We start from the raw sequence: 18,766 nt of genomic DNA, 5'->3' as shown, positions 1-18,766 counted from the left end.
ATATATATATATATATATATATCAAAAGTAATTCACTGAGGAAAAAGCATAATCTGTTTTCACTTTTGGTGGACAGCTAGCTATACTGGGGAAAATCCTCATAGCACATGTAATACAGCAAAAATACCTTACAGAAAACATAACATTGAAGATACAAAAGCAGGAGGAGAGATCAAAGCCAGTTCCCTGCACATATCAAGTAAATGTCCTGCACTGAGCTACAACCCTAAACCTAAAGTATAAAAACTTTTATAGGGAGAGATTTCTTAGTTACAATAACACTAAAAGCTAAATGCATGAAAGAACAAACCGATATATTGGATTTCATTAAAACTTATTTTACTTTTCAAAAGATATCCACTGAAATATGTGTTCACACACATACATATGTATTCAGAAGTCTTAAAAATTCAAATACAGTAAGAAAAATGTTTATTTTCTGAAAAAAATGTTGAATCTCACTTATGCTACCTCATTCTACGTTGCTCTAACAACATATTTTAGGTCAGTTACAAAGGAAAGAAGTTTTATTTCGTTCATGATTTTGCTAGGTAGAGAGGTAGCTGCAGAACCCTAGTGATAGATCTGCCAGCTGCGTCACAGACAAGCTGAAAGGAAGATGTAGAAGACTAGGCACATGAAGTAGGCATGATTTATTACAACCCACTCCCTTTAGAATTGTCTGAACCTCATACTCAAAACAAACTAATGCTGCACACTACATGATGTACTTACCTATCACTAGGCTCTATGCATACTAGGCAATCGCTCTTCCTACTGTTGTGCTAAACCCCTAGCCCCACATCTGATTTTACAGATAAACATGATTGTCACACATATGATTTCTGGAAAAATGACTGCAGTCTGATGTCTTGGATTCATGCGTTCCATCAAATGCACATCAAATACCCACTTACTTGGTATCATGGAGTTAGTCCTTGCTTTTATGGAGCATTCATAAAAGGGTGGCAGAGTGACAAAGCTAACCATCAAACAAATACAATTATTACTGGGCGCTGGTGGCTCATGTTCGGTGTCCAGTGAGCAGCAGTGTTGCATTTGTTCACCCCTTGTCCCTCCATTTCTGTGCCATCCCCATATACTCCCAAGGACTTCTAAACAAACAAACAACATAAAGGAAACAAAAGCAGCTAAAAAGAAAAAAAAGCCCTCCATTTCTGGAGTTCATTTTGATAAAATATTATTTTGTATGATCAGATGCACACAAGCACTGTTGACCTCCTTACCATTCTTTCTGCAACACTTATCTTCAAAGTGTTACAAGCCTGTTTATTGTGTTTCTGTCTGTCTCTCCTTGCTAGCATATGCACTACAGCAAGGAATGATTTTTTTCCCCACTTTTGTATCCTAAGAATCTCTAGAACAGTCTCTAGCCTCTAGCAGAACATGTATGTTCAACAAACATAAAATGAAATCACTTGATTGTAATATTTAACAAAGGTCAAAATATTATAAAGGAATTACATGTTACAATAACATTTGAATATAATATAAACTATTGACATAACATTTTAAAATATTAAACCAGAAACCACTACGATCTTCCTTAACATGAAGAGTGTGCTTTCCTGCAATTCTCAATAGGTCCATGAGATCCTGTACAATGATCTCTAGATGCTAAGCTTCAGGATGTATACATCAATGGTTCTGCACAGCACTATTAGCCGCTGGTTAGCATTTTTTTAAATGACTCTGCTCTTGCCTCCCAGTTATGCTGGCTGTTACATCACTTGTAATTCCTTTATAATTTCTCCCTTCTAACGTATAATGATCAACGGTGCATCTTTCTAATTGTGTAAAAACATCTAAACTATCTTAATGCAAGGTTATATTTAAGAACCACAAAAAAAATCTCTATGAAAAATCATCTTGTCATTCATACCTGACATAAAGTAAGTGATGTGTAGTTCCTTATATCAGTGGTTTCGTCAAGCTGGATTAAAAAATTTATACTAGACTACAGCTAAATAATAAGCAGTGTTTCTAAATAGTACAAATAGTACATTGTTTCTGCAACAGTACAGATTCGAAGGTATGTGTTGCCACTAGGTATAGTTTTTAATGCATTGGCTGTCTTAGGATCAGAAATTGTTCACCATATTTAAACATCCTGGAAGAATACATTTTCAGCAGCTGTGGGGGATACTTTTTCCTTTTGCTACATGATCTTCATTTAAATATGCCAGTAAAGATTTCTCAATAATCATAGAAAAACAACTAAAACCTGTGTTGAAAATTTTTCTCAAGATGCTTACCAGTAAGTTCAGCATGCTGAATTTCTAAAGTACCTTTAAAAAGTTAAAACTTTAGAGGTTTTAAGGCTTCATGTGCAACAATATTATTACAAAAAACATATTCAGGCCTGTCATTTTTCAAACTGTTTTTCACATTTGATAAAACTGTATCTTAAATAATCCTTATTATAATGTCTTGTACTTAATTTTTTTTCTGTTTTTTGTCGGTCGTGGGGCTTGAACTCTGGGCCTGGGCGCTGTCCCTCAGCTCTTCAGCTCAAGGCGAACGCTCTACCACTTGAGCTACAGCACCACTTCCGGTTTTTTGGTGGTTTTTTGGAGATAGGAGTCTCATGGTCTTTCCTGCCCAGGCTAGCTTTGAACCACAATCCTCAGATCTCAGCCTCCTGAGTAGCTAGGATTACAGGCGTGAACCACCAGCGCCCGGCTTACTTTTTTCTTTTTAAAATGTGATTCAAATGAAGTTGAAGTTGGAAGATTAGTGTTAATCTTTTCTTAAAAATGGCAGATCCAAGCGCTGAACCTAAACCTGTTTCTGTGTGCTTCATTATTCCTTTTAATACTCAGGAGGCTGAGATCTGAGGATTGCAGTTTGAAGCCAACCTGGGCAGGAAAATCTGTGTGACTCTTATCTCCAATTAATTATAGAAAAGGCTGCAAGTGGCACTGTGGCTCAAGTGGTAGAGTGCTAACCTTGAGCAAAAGGAGCTTAGGGACATCAAGCCCCAGGACCAGCAAAAAAGGAAGGAAGGAAGGAAGAGAGGGAGGGAGGGAGGGAGGGAATGATCCACCAGGCACTTATGGCTCATAACTGTAATCCTAGCTATTCAGGAGGCTGAGATCTGCAAATTGCAATTCAAAGCCAGCTGGGGCAGGAAAGTCCATGAGATTCTTCCAATTAATCACCAGAAAACCAGAAGTGGTGTTGGCACTGTGGCTTAAAGTGGTAGAGCTCTATCCTTGAGCAAAAGAGCTCAGAGAGAGCGCCTAGGCCCTGAATTCAAGCCCATGACTGTCCAAAAAAAAATCCAATTTTAAAATAATTTGTCTATTTAATTAAAATGTAATAATTGCTAACTCAAAAATTAAGAGTCTAAATGTTACAAAAATGTACTCAGCATGTGTAACAGAATCTCATTGAATATCTCAAGACCTTACATCTAGTTGCAAGTCACAATATAAAACTAGAGTACTGGGGCTGGGATGGTGGCTCAGTGGTAGAGTGCTTGCCTTGCATGCATGAGGCCCTGGGTTTGATTCCTCAGCACCACATAAGCAAAAAGAAAAAAGCCGGAAGTGGCGCTGTGGCTCAAGTGTAGAGCGCTAGCCTTGAGCTGAAGAGCTGAGGGACAGCGCCCAGGCCTAGAGTTCAGGCCCCATGACCGGACCAAAAAAAAAACAAAAACAAGAGTACACAAACCCTTGCTGTTGTGAAAAGCAAATGACACACTAGTAAATGAATGAAAACCATTTCTCAGCCAGTAAACATTGTATTCATCATATACTTTCCATTAGAGATACCTTTCTAGGATACTGAAATTTACCTATATTTTCTGAAAATGCATAAAATTCAGGGAAGCATCAATGCAAAGCATTTTGATATCTTTTATTTTGCTTTCAAATAAAGTTCATTATGACGTACAGAACAAAGTAAATGACTCACAAATGGGTCACACACAAACTGTGAAAAACACAAAGGACATCTTATGCCTGGTTGTTTTAGCAGCTTGAGTATGCTTACTTGAGAAAAAGTTTCTGATCTACTAGATTATTCTTGACTGGTATAGAAACTTCTTCAAGTAGCAGAACTACATCTTAGATTTTCAGCCCTTCTACTCCGCAGTGGGAAAAATGTTAAAAGAGTGTCAATTACGGTTGGATCTAGTGAGGATCCAATGCGGTTTTTTTTTTTTCCCTATGGTCAGGTGAACTAACAGGTTGGAGCTGATTATTTTTGTAGAGCTTTCTTGGAATGCATTCTTGATCTGGGAAAAAGATCAGAGCCTTGGCATTAAAATATCACTATACAGAATAGTATTATTGCCAGCTATAGGACCCTTTATGACACCTAAAATTGTAGGTGGTGAAGCAAAAAAACCTATAGCTCTTCTCAGCACTTTTTATATGGATGCAGACCTATTCCTGTAAGACAAATGATGTCAGTAAATCCTGGAAGTCAGCACAGAAGCTGCAAAGCACATCAGCAAGCCAAAGAAGATAGCAAGTATTGTAGTATATCTCATTCACACATCTATTTCCTAAGCTTGGTTATGCATATTTTAATCACGCAGATTTTGGAAGTTCTTATTGCATTGCTCTATTCACTATTAGTTTATTTGGGTCTTATCATTACAATACAGCAGTCTCAACCCTTGTTTTGTTTTTATGAGGAGGCAGTTATTTATTAGAAGTTTAACATTTCTTAACTTTTTCTTTTATTAGGGCTATTAATAGTACCTGTATTTTCCTATTTCCTGTTATCTTGATGCTCTGGCATCTGGGTGGGAATTCATGAATATGGGGGAGTACTGTCCTGGTACTGTTGACTAATTCCTATGCTTATAACCAATTCAGAGCTTTCTCCTACCTACCTACCTACCTTTGAGAACTACTTTTCTGGCCTGGATTTCCTTGATCAAATAACCCTAGAATCAGGGAACAGGCAAGTAGGAATAATCTCTGTGCCCCCAAATCAGCTAGAAGTACTTAGCTAATCTGAAGTGTGCATATACTTGATCTTTTTCTCATTCTTCCTCAAGAAAATTAAGCATTTTCTTTAGGTTCTCATTTGTGGTTTCTCTGTATATTTACTAGCTCTGGTGTTTCCTGGTATGGTATCCAAACATGTATAAGGTGCTTCCAGTTTCTAGGGATCTGTGAGTATAGAAACTTCCTGCAGCACAGTCACTTTCAGGACTGAGTATCTTACCCATCTGACTGATACAAATCCTAGGTCCATGTTTAAATGTGTTATCATTTCATGTTATTGCTTTGGTTACAAAATTTGGCCCGGATTCTCATTACACATTATGAATTGTTATTTTTTTAAGCATGATTACAACACATCTTGAGTGTTACAAAGTTACCTATGTTTAAAGATCTAATTTTAAAATTGGCTACATTGGAGAAAACAGAAACAAACCTGTAACACACATGTACATGAAGACTTGTCAGCTGTCCATTCCATTCAGTTCCCCACGAGCCTCTTGCCCATGGTTACCATGCCCAGCCCCTTTATGCTTTACTTTTAAATCATATGTACAGGACTGTTTTGCATACTTTTAAAAATCTGTCATTTGTATATCCTTGCATTTAGTTTTACTTAATGTCCTTTTTTAAGATCTGTCAGCGTTACTAGCTTAGTTCATTCATCCTAAATACTGAACAGAGATATTCTCCCATATTAACATGTTATCAATTTCCTATTTTATCCCTGGTCCCCAACACTCTATTAATGTAACTGTTCATTGAATGGATGAATGTTAATGCTGTATCATTTGAGCTAAAACCTGACGGCGATTTCAACTGGTTAAAAAGGCAGGAAAAAGGGGCTGGGAAGGTGGCTCAGTGGTAGAGCGCTTGCCTTGCATGCCTGAGGCCCTGGGTTCGATTCCTCAGCACCACATAAGCAAAAAGAAAAAAGCCGGAAGTGGCGCTGTGGCTCAAGTGGTAGAGTGCTAGCCTTGAGCTGAAGAGCTGAGGGACAGCGCCCAGGCCCAGAGTTCAGGCCCCACGACCGGACCCCCCCCCCCAAAAAAAAGGCAGGAAAAAGACCAGGCATGGTGGTGCACACCTATGGAAAATCCCAGTTCCCACAGGAGGCTGCAGCAGAAGAGAGGCCAGTATTGAGGCCGTGGGTGACAGAGAAGCCCAAGCTCACCTAGAAGGGGGCGGGGGTGGAGAGGACGCAAGGATGAAGAGAAAAGGAATAGAAGGAACTACACTGGTCAGAACAAAAAGAGACGCGCAGGCGCAGAACACGGAGGACTCCGCCGCTGTGTTACCGTTTATTACAGCTCACAGTTTCTCTAATACAGCCGGTGTCTTCCCGAAGGCCCTGCAAACCCCTCGCACCCGCACCAACCGAGACTTGCCGCCATCTCGGCCCCGGCCCCGCGGCCCCGTGCGGCCGCCACGGCACGTCGCAGCCTTGAGCGAGGCAGCTCGCGGGCCGCCGTCTTCCCAGGCCCTCCGTCCCACAGAGCCTCCCTTCGGAGGCTGCCTTGCTTCCTCCTCACCGCCCGCTCGGTCTCACGGCCTCGCCAGCACCCGAGGCCCGTCTCGATCGCGCACCTGCAGCTCAATTCGCGCCACTTCCGGTCTCACCGGAGAATTCCCACATCCAGCCGGAAATGGGCTGGAGCGGACCTCTACGCAGGCGCGTAGCCAAAGGCGGCGACGCGGGTTTGCTTCCCTTCCTCCCTGCCCCGCTTTGCTTTCGCCACGTTCTCGCGGTATTTCCTCTTCCCCGCGAGAGTTATTTGAAAGCTCTGGCGGTAACCCCGCCCAGGACGCGCAGGAGCGAGGCCCTGGGGGGCGGGGTCAGCAGCGCCGACACTGTTTACGTTGTTGCCATGGGAGCGGAGCAGCGGCTTTGGGTGCTTGATGGTTTTTCAGGCCTTGCACCACAGAAGCTGGAGAATCTTCTGGTGTCCTTGAGCCACACCGATGGCCAGGTAAACGCGGGCCGCCCCGCAGCGTCCGGCCTTGACACCCCTCGTTTAAACCCCAAGTGGGTGTACTTTGATAGTATTTGTACACAAAATGTACAATGTTGGCATCCCGTCTTCCCTTGTTGAGAGTTCTAGCTTGTATTTCATAATCATAGGACTCGCTTGACACAATGCCTCTTTAGCAGTTCACTGATGAAAGAAAAAATGTGTGTGTGTCCTGGGGTTTGAACCCAGGGCCTCTGCGCTATCCCTCATCTTTTGTGCTCAAGACTAGTGCTGTACCACTTGAGCCACAGCTCCACTTCCAGCTTTTTGGTGCTTAACTGCAGAAAAGAGTGGCTTGGACTTTCCTAGCTAGCAGAAGTAACCCTCAGATCTCAGCCCACTGAGTAGCTAGGATTACAGGTGCACGCCACCAGCACTGGGAGCAATAGCGGTTCCTTGGTTTTTAAATAAATATGCAATTTTATTAAATAGATATAGGTTCCATTATTATATGTGTATGTATAATGTATCTCTGCCCTGTAATAACTTTAAGGAACATATTTGTTGATTATTAACTGGTAAGAATGAAAATAAGTGCATCTTTTTATTCCAAGCCAAACATTTTTTGGGTTGATATAGTTGTATAAATTGATTTGTTTTAAAAGTGCAATACAGAAGTTTGATTTTCAACTCCGAGACTTTATATGACTTTGTCAACATTTCCTTTTTTGAGGTTGCTGATTTCATTACTTGAGAAATTGATTACACAGATTTTTTTTTCAAATGCTTCTCTTGAATTCAAACTGTGATGATCAATCTTCAGATCTCAGCCTCCTGAGTGGCTAGGATTACGGGTATAGATATGAACCACCTATGCCCGAGCAAGGTGCATAGTTTTGCTTTTCAATTTGCATATTATTACATAAATAGAAAAGGAGTACATCTAAGTGTTTATATCACACGCACACTGATTAAAGATGTATTATGTCCAAGGCAGCTCTCTGACACAGATGTCCTATAACTCAAATCCATTTTGATACTAATTACTCAGAACATACAACCCTCAGGTTAAGGTATTGGTGGTCCAGTCCCCCAAGACTGCCCCTTCCCCTTCATCAGATGCTAGCCACAACTCTCAGGTATCTCCAAGATTCTGGCATTGTGTCTAACTGACTTTAGATGCAGGAGTTTCCTATTATTATACCCCCCCTTCTCCCCATTCAAGTTTGACAACTTTGATAGAATGGCTTATAGAACTCAAGAAAGTGCTATATTTGCTATTAGGGTTTTAATATAAAGGATGTGACTTTGGGAATAACCAAATGGAAAAGTGTGGAAAACAAGGTGAGAAGTGTTTTTGTGTCTCATGTGCCTAATTCCCTTCCAACAGATCTACATGTTCACTAGACAGGAAGCTCCTTAAGCCTGGTTTAAGTTTCTATATGGGTGTTCACTGGCAATGTTTGATTAATCATTGGCCACTTGTTTGAATTCTGCCTTCAGCCTCTTCTGGTATCAGAGATGGGAAATGGACTGAAAGTTCTAGCCATATATACATCTTGTTTCATTTCCTGGTGCGCAGCCTCCATCCTGGAACTACAGAGGGTTTCTCTCTACCCTCCACTTCCAGTGTGTCACCTTATTAGCATAAATTCATGATTAAAAGGGACATACTATAAAATTACAAAAGATATTCCTATCACTTGGAGAATTCCAAGGTCTTAAAGAATTTTTGAACCCAGGACAAAGATCAAATACATTTTTATTATACCTCATAAAAGTATGGTAAAATGAAAGTTCATCCAAAACTTAAAAAAAAAGGACATGAAGGTAGTTTTTAATACCTCATGTGTCCCTTTCTGAATGGACAGTTTCCTAGAAGAAAGTGCTTTCCCGAGAGGATACTATTATCTGGAGCTTTGTTATACTTTCTTTCTTTTTTTTAAGGATTTATAATAGTCTCTATAAAAAGTACAGTGTAATACCTTAATACACACAGGTTCTAGTGCTAAACTACCTGCTGTTTGAATGTTGACTGTTGTTTATAAATGAAATATAGCCTTGAGCAAGTTATAGGATCTTCCAGTTCAGATTTTTCATTTGTAAAATGTAGAAAATATTCTGCCTATTTCATATAGTCATTCTGTAAACAAAATTTCATGTTCCAAAGCCCTAGATAGTGCCTTACACTTGGATTTATTTGCTGTATTTCTTCTAACAAAGGCCAACTACATGAACAGTGGCAAGTCATTGAGAAGCCTGGTGTGGTGGTATCTGTTGAAGTAGGATCACTTGAGCCAGAAGTTCAAGTCAAGTTGGGAAAGCAGTAGATCCTGGCTTTAAAAAAAAATGTAGTGAAATGAGAAAAAATGAAGACTTCAGAAACTCAGAGACTAGAAGCCTGATGCTCAAGCCTATAATCCTGGCTACTCAGGAGACTGAGATCTGGAGACTACAGTTCAAAGCCAGCCCAGGCAGGAAAATGAAAGTCTATGAGACTCATTTCCAAAAACCAACTGGGAAAAAAAGCCAGAACTGGAGTTGTGGCTCAAGAAGTAGAGAACTAGCTTTGAGCAAAAGAAGCTCAGGGACAGACAGTACCCAGGCCCTGAATTCAAGCCCCAAGACCAGCACATACACACAAAAAAGGAAAACTCAGAGGTTAAAGAGATTAGTGAGTAGGGTGCCCGTGGCTCATGCCTGTAATCCTAGCTACTCAGGAGGCTGAGATCTGAGGATCACGGTTCAAAGCCAGCCCGGGCAGGAAAGACTGAAACTCTTATCTCCAATAAACCATCAGAAAACCAAAAGTGGTGCCATAGCTCAAGTGGTAGAGTGCTCGCCTTGAGCTGAAGAGCTGAGGGACAGCGCTCAGGCCCAGAGTTCAGGCCCCACAACCAACAACAAAAAAAAGAGATAGAGAGAAATTAGTGAGTTCACTGTTGGATATAATAAATTTATAGTTTCTGGTACATGATAGTTACCTAGTGTTTGTTGAATAATAACCGAAATAAGTGCAATTTTCTTTTTGTAAGCACTTGAAAAAAAAAAATCAGGTGCCAGACACAGTTGCCAGACACAGTTTACCTTTACCTATGAATTCTTTGCCCATGTAATGTCTGTGGGTTTGGTAGTATAGTGAACATGTTTGTGATTTAACAACACTAGAAAGGGGTTTGTTCTAAGGATGAAAAAGAGGTTCTGATTTTATGCTGGTAGTGAAAACATAAGTTGAGTGAATGCTGAGGCTCTGGTTTCAAACCCGGTTTTGTGTGTGTGTGTGTGTGTGTGTGTGTGTGTGTGTGTGTGCTGTTTCTACCAGATCCTTAAATTAAACAACTTTTTAATAGTTTAACTAACCCTTAAAAGAAATTAGCAGGCCATGCACTGGTGGCTCATGCCTGTAATCCTAGCTACTCAGGAGACTGAGCTCTGAGGATTGAGCATCTAAACTAATCTGTGTAGGAAACTCCTTGAGACTTTTAGCTCTAACTAACCAGTTAGTGGCACTGTGGAGCAAAGTGGTAGAGCACTGGCCTTGAGCTAGAGAGCTCAGGGACAGCGCCCAAACCCTGACTTCAAGCCCCATGAGCAACAACAACAACAAAACAACAAAAATTAGCAGGTCCTATTGAGTCTACAAGGTGAGCAATGAATAAATAAGAAATAGTTGTGAAATTTACTAAATGTAAATGTCTAATTTAGGTCAGCTTTAGAATGAACTAAAAGGAATTCTATGATTCATAAGGAAGCACTGATCAACACATGTTTAATCTTGCCAGTCTCTTACTGAACATTTCTAGGGAAAGGAATCTCTTCCTTTTTGTATGGCACAATTCTTCTATGTCCTTCCTCTTTAGCATTAAGGGTGTTCTATACTGGATGTCAGCCATCACTAGCTGTCAACCCTGTTTTACAGATTAGAGAACCAAAGACTACAGAGGTTTGAGCCAGTGTGTTGTCTTCTTACAAAACAATCCCATCTTATTTTTTTACTTTCCATTTAAAACGAATCTGACCATGTAGCCTTGGCTGGGTACCTCATCAGTGGAAGGGGAATGGATAGCAGAGTTGGAGGCAGAGTAATGCAATTTCAGAATTCTTAGGTCCGTGCTTGCACTCAGCTAAATTCATCATTACAGATGTGAACTAGGAAGAGGTAACAAACTACAGTATGGACAAGTGCATAAAACCTCAACCAGAGATCCCAAATGACAGTAGCGTATGAACTCGCCCTAGCTGTATTTCTTAATGTGTGCTCTTAGGAGGTCTGCATCATGATTGCATCAGGTGCTTTAGAGATGAAATAGCCAGGACCCACACTGTGTATTCTAGGCAAGGACTACCATTTAGATGTGTTGATTTCTATGCAAGTAAAGTTTGAGAGGGGTTGGAGGTGTGGCTCAGTAGGTAGAGTGCCAGACAATGAGGGAAAGCATCAAGTATCAGGTTCAAGTCCCAGTCTCAGACCTAAAAAACAAACAAAAGAAAGAAATAAAGTTTGAGAAATACTATGTTTTAATGATTAAAACCTTTCCAAACTTGAAGTGAACTAACAACCCATGAAAGTTATAATAGCATATGCAAAACACAAAGACACGATAAAGTAATTGTTGTTTATATAACTGGGATGCTTTGTACTCTGATTTGATGGTGTCTTTTTTTTTTATGTAAGAGGTAAGGAGGAAGGAAGCACAGCAGATATTTCCCTGAACACTTTCTTCTCTCTTTGGATGTAATTAAGCAATCGCTTGCCAGATTTCATCATTACAATGAATGTAAACCTGACTGTTTACCAGAAGCATATCATTCTTTTTCTTCCTGAAACTTGTGCTGCTTTCCCTTACTATGTGGTACAAAAAGCTGAGTCAAGTTGTCTTTGAAACTAGCCATCTTTCCCTGAGGCTATATACACTGCACCTAGTAAGCCAGCCCATAACAGAGTCTTTATTTTATTGGAAGCCAAGAGTTGGTGTTAACTTGGCTATATTTATTAAGAACAAGACAGGTGGAGGATGGGACTGTTACTCATGGCAGAACACTTGTCTAGCATATACAAGGACCTAGTTCAACCCTCAGCATTACAACAAACAAATAAACAAGTTAGGTGGTGCACAGGTATGTTAGGAAATGGAAATGTCTTGTTTGCAAAGAAACATGAAACACTGTATACATTAAAATCTCCATATTTGTAATGAATCAATCTTGGCTTTATCATTATCTAAACTACTCATTAAAAGGTGATTGACAGCTGGGCATTGGTAGCTCATGCCTATAATCCTAGCTACTTAGGAGGCTGAAATCTGAGGATCACCATTCAAAGCCAGCCCAGGCAGGATAGGCTGTGACACTCCAATTAACTACTAGAAAACCAGAAGTGGAGCTGTGGTTCAAAGTAGAGCACCAACCTGGAGTAAAACAGATCAGGGACAGTGCCTAGGCCCGGAGTTCAAGCCTCAGGTTGACACTGAAAAAGAAAAAAAAAAAAAGGTGATCTAAGAGAGATTATTCCACATTGGGATATAGTATAATTTTCATTTTTCTGGGAGAAAGAATAGAAACTTCTGGGTAAAGAGGTGCCCTCGAGTGAGCATTATTCTGTTTAGGAATGAATTCCCACCTCAGGAGTCAAAGTAAGAATTTTTAAAAGCAACATGAAGTTCAATGTAAGGAAGGCTTTAAATACTGCTTGTTGAAGTTAATTTTTCTTAAAAACTCTTTATGTACTGAAAAATGGGAATTTGTAAAGGTCTTTCAAATTTCCATTTGTACAGCAAGAAGTATTGCCTATTATCTATACCTACTACAAGGGACCATGGATAAAGGCAGATGAGCACATTATATTATCAAGTACTTAAAATTGCTATTAAGATGAATTGCTTATTCAGTAAACTAATCTTTCCTTTTTCTTTTTTGACTGGCTAGGGCTTGAACTCATGGTGCTCCACCATGCCATGCCACCGATCCTTTCTTGAGCTGATTTTTTTTTTTTGGGTGCGGTTGTGGGTTCTGAACTCTGGACCTGGGTGCTGTCCCTCAGCTCTTCAGCTCAAGGCTAGCGCTCTACCACTTGAGCCACATTGCCACTTCCGGCGTTTTTTTTCTTTTTGCTTATATGGTGCTGAGGAATCGAACTCAGGGCCTCAGGCTTGCAAGGCAAGTGCTCTACTACTGAGCCACCTTCCCAGCCCTCTTGAGCTGATTTTTAAGCTAGGGTTTTCTTTTCTTCCTGTTATAGCTGAGATGATAGGAGTGTGTCAAATCACCCAAATTCTTCCATTACGATGGAATCTCTTTGCCTTTTCTGTCCGGGTTGGCCCGGATCTGTGATCCTCCTGATCTCAGCCTCCTTCCACATAGGCCAGGATGGAGGTACCTGTCACTCTAGCCAGCTATGGATTGAGAAGGGATCTTGTAAACTTTTCTGCCTGGGCTGGCTTTAAACTGTGATTCTCCTGGTCTCAGCCTCCGTATGTCTAGAATTACAAGTGTGAGCCATTGGTATCCTGCTTAAGTCTTTTATGTCCTCTGATTTTTGTTATGAAAAGTGTAATGTGACTCTTTCAATAGACTTCAAAAAAAAAAAGCCAGAATGGAAGCAGTGGTTCAACTGGTAAAGTGCTAGCCCTGAGCAAAGGGAGTTCAGGAATGGCCCCCAGACCTTGAGTTCAAGCCCTGAGACCAGAAAAAAAAAGTATTTTGTAGTTAAAACTGCAGTCATCACAGGATAAAGTACAGTTAATAAGGAGAAAACAGTTGATAGACCACTTAGCTGGCTCAGGATGGGATAGGTAGAATCTCCTAAAAAGCTGTGATATTTTTAAAACAGTAATTGGGATGTATCCCACTTCATGTCTTGGCATATCACTGATGCTGAATGAATGACGTAGAGCTCCGACAGTCCCAGATTGGTAATGTAATCTCAAGACTGAGTTCAAGGCCATGTATTCCAGAAACCCTTCTCTTTCTAGACAGTCCAGTGAAACACCATTCTGTATGTGCCTGTGGGACTTCATTCTGAGCATGAAATGCATCATTCTTTGTGTATTGGTTTGTTCTTCCAGTAGGCCAGAGAACAGACATTCCACAACTGTCACCCTTCTCTTTAGCTCAGAAGGTAATTTGTTGAGAGGAACTAAAAGCAGAGAGTTGTGGCTTGTTTCTTTGCTTTACTCTTCCTCTTGCCTTTTTATGTCTTATTTGTTCTTTTTTCTTTTATACTACTTCCTCTTCTCAGCTCTTTTATTATGCTTTTGCATATGTCCAACTCTTCCTCCTCTTCTTCCTCTTTCTTGTATCCTGGGCTTCTGTGAGCTACTTATAGGGAACAGCATTTGATGTATTGCAAAAGGCTCAGAGAATAGAGTTCCAGGACTGCAATCTGGTGCCTTAGGCAAGAAGAGGAACAACATTGGGTAGAGTCATCCTGTTATTGTAACAGATGCTTGAGGTAACTAAGGAAGGGAACAGGTTTATTTTGGCTCTCACTTTTGGAGGTTTCAGTCCACCATCCTCGGTTGGCTCTGATGTTTTGAGTCTGATGTTTTGATGATGGAGCACTTCATGGTGGCAGTGGGTGGCAAAAGTGTTCGCCTCATGACTGGGACATAAAAGAAAGGCCTGGAGCCCCCAATATCTGAGGATGAACCTGCAGTGACTGGAAGATCTCACTAGGCGCCATTTCTTAAAAAAGTTTCACCCTCTCCCAGTGATGTACAATGATGTCATGGGCTGGGGTTCAAGCCTTTGTTTTTGGTGAAAATGGACACTGAGACTCATTGTACGCACAAAAGAGCTTCTGAGCAAGAAAATGCCCAAGATCAGTCATGACCCCAACTTTGGCAACTATCTGGACTTAAAAGGAACTTGGACCTACTTTGGTTGACTGAGTAGCAAAGGGTGGGTGTCCTGTGTCTGCCAGGCAGGAAGTGGTGTGGAGCTGATGGCGGTGTAAGGAGCAATGTCCAGGTAGGACTCACTGGATCATGGGAATGGCTTTTTCATGGAAAGCTGGGATTTAATGTCAGGACAATACCATGTAGCAGAAGATGGAGCCAAAGTTCTCTAGACACAGGTATGGGAAGCTTCTCAATGTGTCTGTGAGGGAGACTGGCCCTTCCAGAGACTGGACATAGCTCTGGCATTGCAGACTGTTGATCAAAAGGAAAACTTAAAAGAAATCCTAAATTTTGCTTTCCAACTATTTCAGTATTGAGAAAACACTTGTTAAAATTGAGGGGGAATGTCATTCCAAATGAAACAGTGCCATCACCAAAAGATAGCCAGCACTAGCATTTTGATGTTAAGTGAAAATATTAAGACTACATATATTTAAAAAAGACATTCAGCTACTATCTTTCTATCCTAGAACTCTAGTTTACAAGGTTCTGTTTTTTTGTTTTGTTTTGTGCTGGTCCTGAGACTTGAACTCAGTATCTGGGAAGAATCTCTTTTGTGCCCAAGGCTACTGCTCTACCACTTGAGCGCAACTCCAAAGGCTTTGTGGGGTTAATTGGAGATAAGAATCTCAAGGACTTTCCTGCCAGCATTGATTTTGAACTGTGATCCTCACTCAGATTTCAGTCTCCTGAGTAGTTTGGACTACAGGCATGTGCCACAAGCATCTGGCTTTCTTGAAACATTTTATCCCACAAATGGAAGCATGTTTAACATTTAAAAAAATTAATATAAGCTGGGCCCTGGTGGCTCACACCTGTAATCCTAGCTACCCAGGAGGCTGAGAACTGAGGATCACAGTTAAAAGCTAGCCCAGGCAGGAAAGTCCATGAGACTCTCATCTCTAATTAACCACTAGAAAACCAGAAGTGGTGCTGTGGTTCAAGTAGTAGAGCACTTGCCTTGAGCTGAACAGCTCAGGGACAGCACCCAGGCCTAGAGTTCAAGCCCCACAACTGACCACAAAAAAAATTAATATAAATCTTGGCTTCATTCCATGTAAATAGAAATCTTTTTTTTTTGGGTCCGGTTGGGGCCTCAACTCTGGGCCTGGGCGCTGTCCCTCAACTCTTCAGCTCAAGGCTAGCACTCTACCACTCTAGCCACAGCGCCACTCCCAGCTTTTCTTATGTGGTGCTGAGGAATCTAACCCAGGGCCTCAGGCATGCAAGGCAAGCGCTTCACTACTGAGCCACCTTCCCAGCCCCGTAAATAGAAAGCTTACACGTGTATTTTTAATCAAAGAATGTTTTATAATGTACCTACTCTCTACAGTCCTTTTGATATTTTGTTATTGTGAGAAACATTTTACTATGTTTTTGGAAAAATTACCCTTTCTTTCTGTAGCATTAGGGACCCATTTGTGTTTCCAGCCTTATTTCCTAGTACTTGAGGTGTGGCTGTATTTAGAGATATGGCCTTTAAAGAAGTGATTTTGTTTAAAATGAGATGGCTGGTATTGTCAGCACCAACTTAATGGTATCCTTATAGAAATAGGAGATGATGACAGACTTGCCAGGTGCACATAGAGAAAAGGCCACATGAGGACAGTGTGACAAGATGCCTTCTGTAAACCAGAGAGGTGGCCTCAGAGGATCAAGATTAAGAGGCCTCCTTGATCTTGGACTTTCTGGCCTCCACACTTACGATCAGATAAATTCAGCTGTCTAAGTCATCCAACAATGTATTTTATTAGGGCAGACCTAGTAAACCAATAAAGCAACATGCCTGTATCTGTATAGAAAAAAAAAAACAATGTAGAATAATGGCCCATCATAGAGTAAGGATTTGGGAAAAACTACAGACAGATGTCTATGTAGATCTATACACACATACTTCATTAAAAGATCTATTTGCAGATAAAGTATACTTAAAGTATATACTAAGTATGCTTAAAAAACAATGTAGCATTTTTCACTAGCTACCTTTTGATAATTCTATTCTTAAATATGATGTCAAGTATTTCATAATTGCAGCAATGTACTTTTTTATTTTTATTTTTTTTGATTGGTCGTGAGGCTTGAACTCTGGGCCTGGGGAACTGTTCCTCAACTCTTCAGCTCAAGGTAAGTGCTCTACCACTTGAGCCACAGTGTCACTTCTGATTTTTTGGTGGTTAATTGGGGGTAAGAATCTCATGGATTTTCCTGCCCAGGCTGGCTTTTGAACACTGATCCTCAGATCTCAGCCTCCTGAGTAGCTAGGATGACAGGTGTGAGCCATGGGCACATGGCTTTTTTTTTTTTAACTGTATTCTTCTGTACTTTTTTGGTACTGGGGCTCAAACCTAGCATGTTGCCCTTGCTAGCCAAACATCGTAGCAGAGCTACAATCTCAGTCGCATTGCCTGTGTGTGTCTGTTGTGGCTTGAACTTGGGAGTTGGGTGCTGTTCCTAAGCTTTTTTTTTTTTGTCGGTCGTGGGGCTTGAACTCTGGGCCTGGGCGCTGTCCCTCAGCTCTTCAGCTCAAGGCAAGCGCTCTACCACTTTGAGCTACAGCCCCACTTCCGGTTTTGTGGTGGTTTATTGGAGATAGGAGTCTCATGGTCTCTCCTGCCCGGGCTGGCTTTGAACCGTGATCCTCAGATCTCAGCCTGCAGAGTAGCTAGGATTACAGGCGTGAGCCACCAGCGCCCGGCTTCCTAAGCTCTTTTGCTCAAGGCTAATAATGCTCTACCACTTTGAACCATAGCTCCTCTTCCCCCATTGCTTTTCTTTCTTTTTTTTTTTTACAACCAGTCCTCTATGGGAGACATGCCATGCCACATTCTCAGCAGTGATACCTTAGACTTTACCTGGACAGTCTCAAAACTAGAACTGGATTTTTTTTTCTACAGAAAAAGGCCTGTTATTGTATTTTTAGCTTGTCAAAGATGGATTTTTTTTAAATGTAGCTTTTCGGACAGAACGAGGAAAAACACAATCCTATTAGGCATTATACCACCGTTTTTCACCTCTCTGTTCACACTGATCGAGTTCCTATTGCTGTTGTCAGTAGTTAGATGGTCTATTGGGAAGAAATCAGAGGTGATTGACAGACAACCTTGGCCCTTCTAGCAATCCGTCTGTGGTAGCTGTAGGGACTCACAATGACAATACTACATCGATCAATGGCTTCTCTTGGCTAACTTTCCATATACTCCTATCAGATGATCATTCGCATATGGACATAATGTTCCCAACTTCTTCCGGAGGGAAAAACAACCCGCGGGGCCTTTTCGAGAACCCGCTCATTTCTCTCATTCTGGAATCTTACACCCATCTCCCTGAAATAGCGAGTCCACAGGGAGAGTTGGGGCTCTCCAGAAGGCTCCCCGGCTTCGGATAGGGGCTGCAGCGTGCGCCGTGCGCGCTCCGGGGGGGCCTCGACGTGGCGGGCCGCGGCTCACAGGGGGTCACAGGGCGCGCACTGCACCTCGGCCTCCTGCGGCCCAGCAACCCCGGACTCTCACCTCGGCCTCGTTCTCCCATTTCCCCATCCGCCCGTCCGCAGGTGAGCGGGTGGATGGCTGCGGGCTGACCACGCCACGGGGGTCGCGTCCAGTCCCTTTCTTTCCGAGTGTTAGCTTCAAATGGCGGGCTTCGTGCCAAGGCCCTTCCCTTCCCGCCTCATCTCCCGGGGTACCGTCTGCCCTCCCCACCCTGGGGCCACCGGGGGCCTTCCCACACGTGGAGCCTCAGGACCCGCCCTCCCCCCTCCGCTGAAGCCCCAGGACCCCGGCCCCCCTCAATCCCTCCCCAGGACCGCGTCCCCTCGCCCCCCAGGACCCCGGCCCCCCTCAATCCCTCCCCAGGACCCCATCCCCTCGCCCCCCAGGACCCCGGCCCCCCTCAATCCCTCCCCAGGACCGCGTCCCCTCGTCCCCCAGGACCCCGG

The 18,766-nt window shown here is 42.0% G+C and overlaps 1 protein-coding gene across 1 annotated transcript in view; it reads left to right on the top strand.

Annotated features, from left to right (window-relative positions):
* The first annotated feature begins 6,189 nt into the window (after positions 1–6,189).
* Fbxl5 (F-box and leucine-rich repeat protein 5) overlaps positions 6,190–18,766 on the top strand; it is a 48,296-nt gene continuing 35,719 nt past the window's right edge. The window contains exons 1-3 of the mRNA XM_013008889.1: positions 6,190–6,680; positions 6,787–7,008; positions 18,165–18,382. Of these exons, the coding sequence (XP_012864343.1) occupies positions 6,190–6,680; positions 6,787–7,008; positions 18,165–18,382 (931 nt within the window). The remainder of the gene's footprint in view (positions 6,681–6,786; positions 7,009–18,164; positions 18,383–18,766) is intronic.

The sequence above is a fragment of the Dipodomys ordii genome, unplaced genomic scaffold, assembly GCF_000151885.1.
Source record: "Dipodomys ordii isolate 6190 unplaced genomic scaffold, Dord_2.0 Scaffold8, whole genome shotgun sequence".
Lineage (NCBI taxonomy): Eukaryota > Metazoa > Chordata > Mammalia > Rodentia > Heteromyidae > Dipodomys > Dipodomys ordii.
The sequence above is the reverse complement of the archived record's forward strand: the minus strand, read 5'-3'. Positions and strand labels throughout refer to the sequence as shown.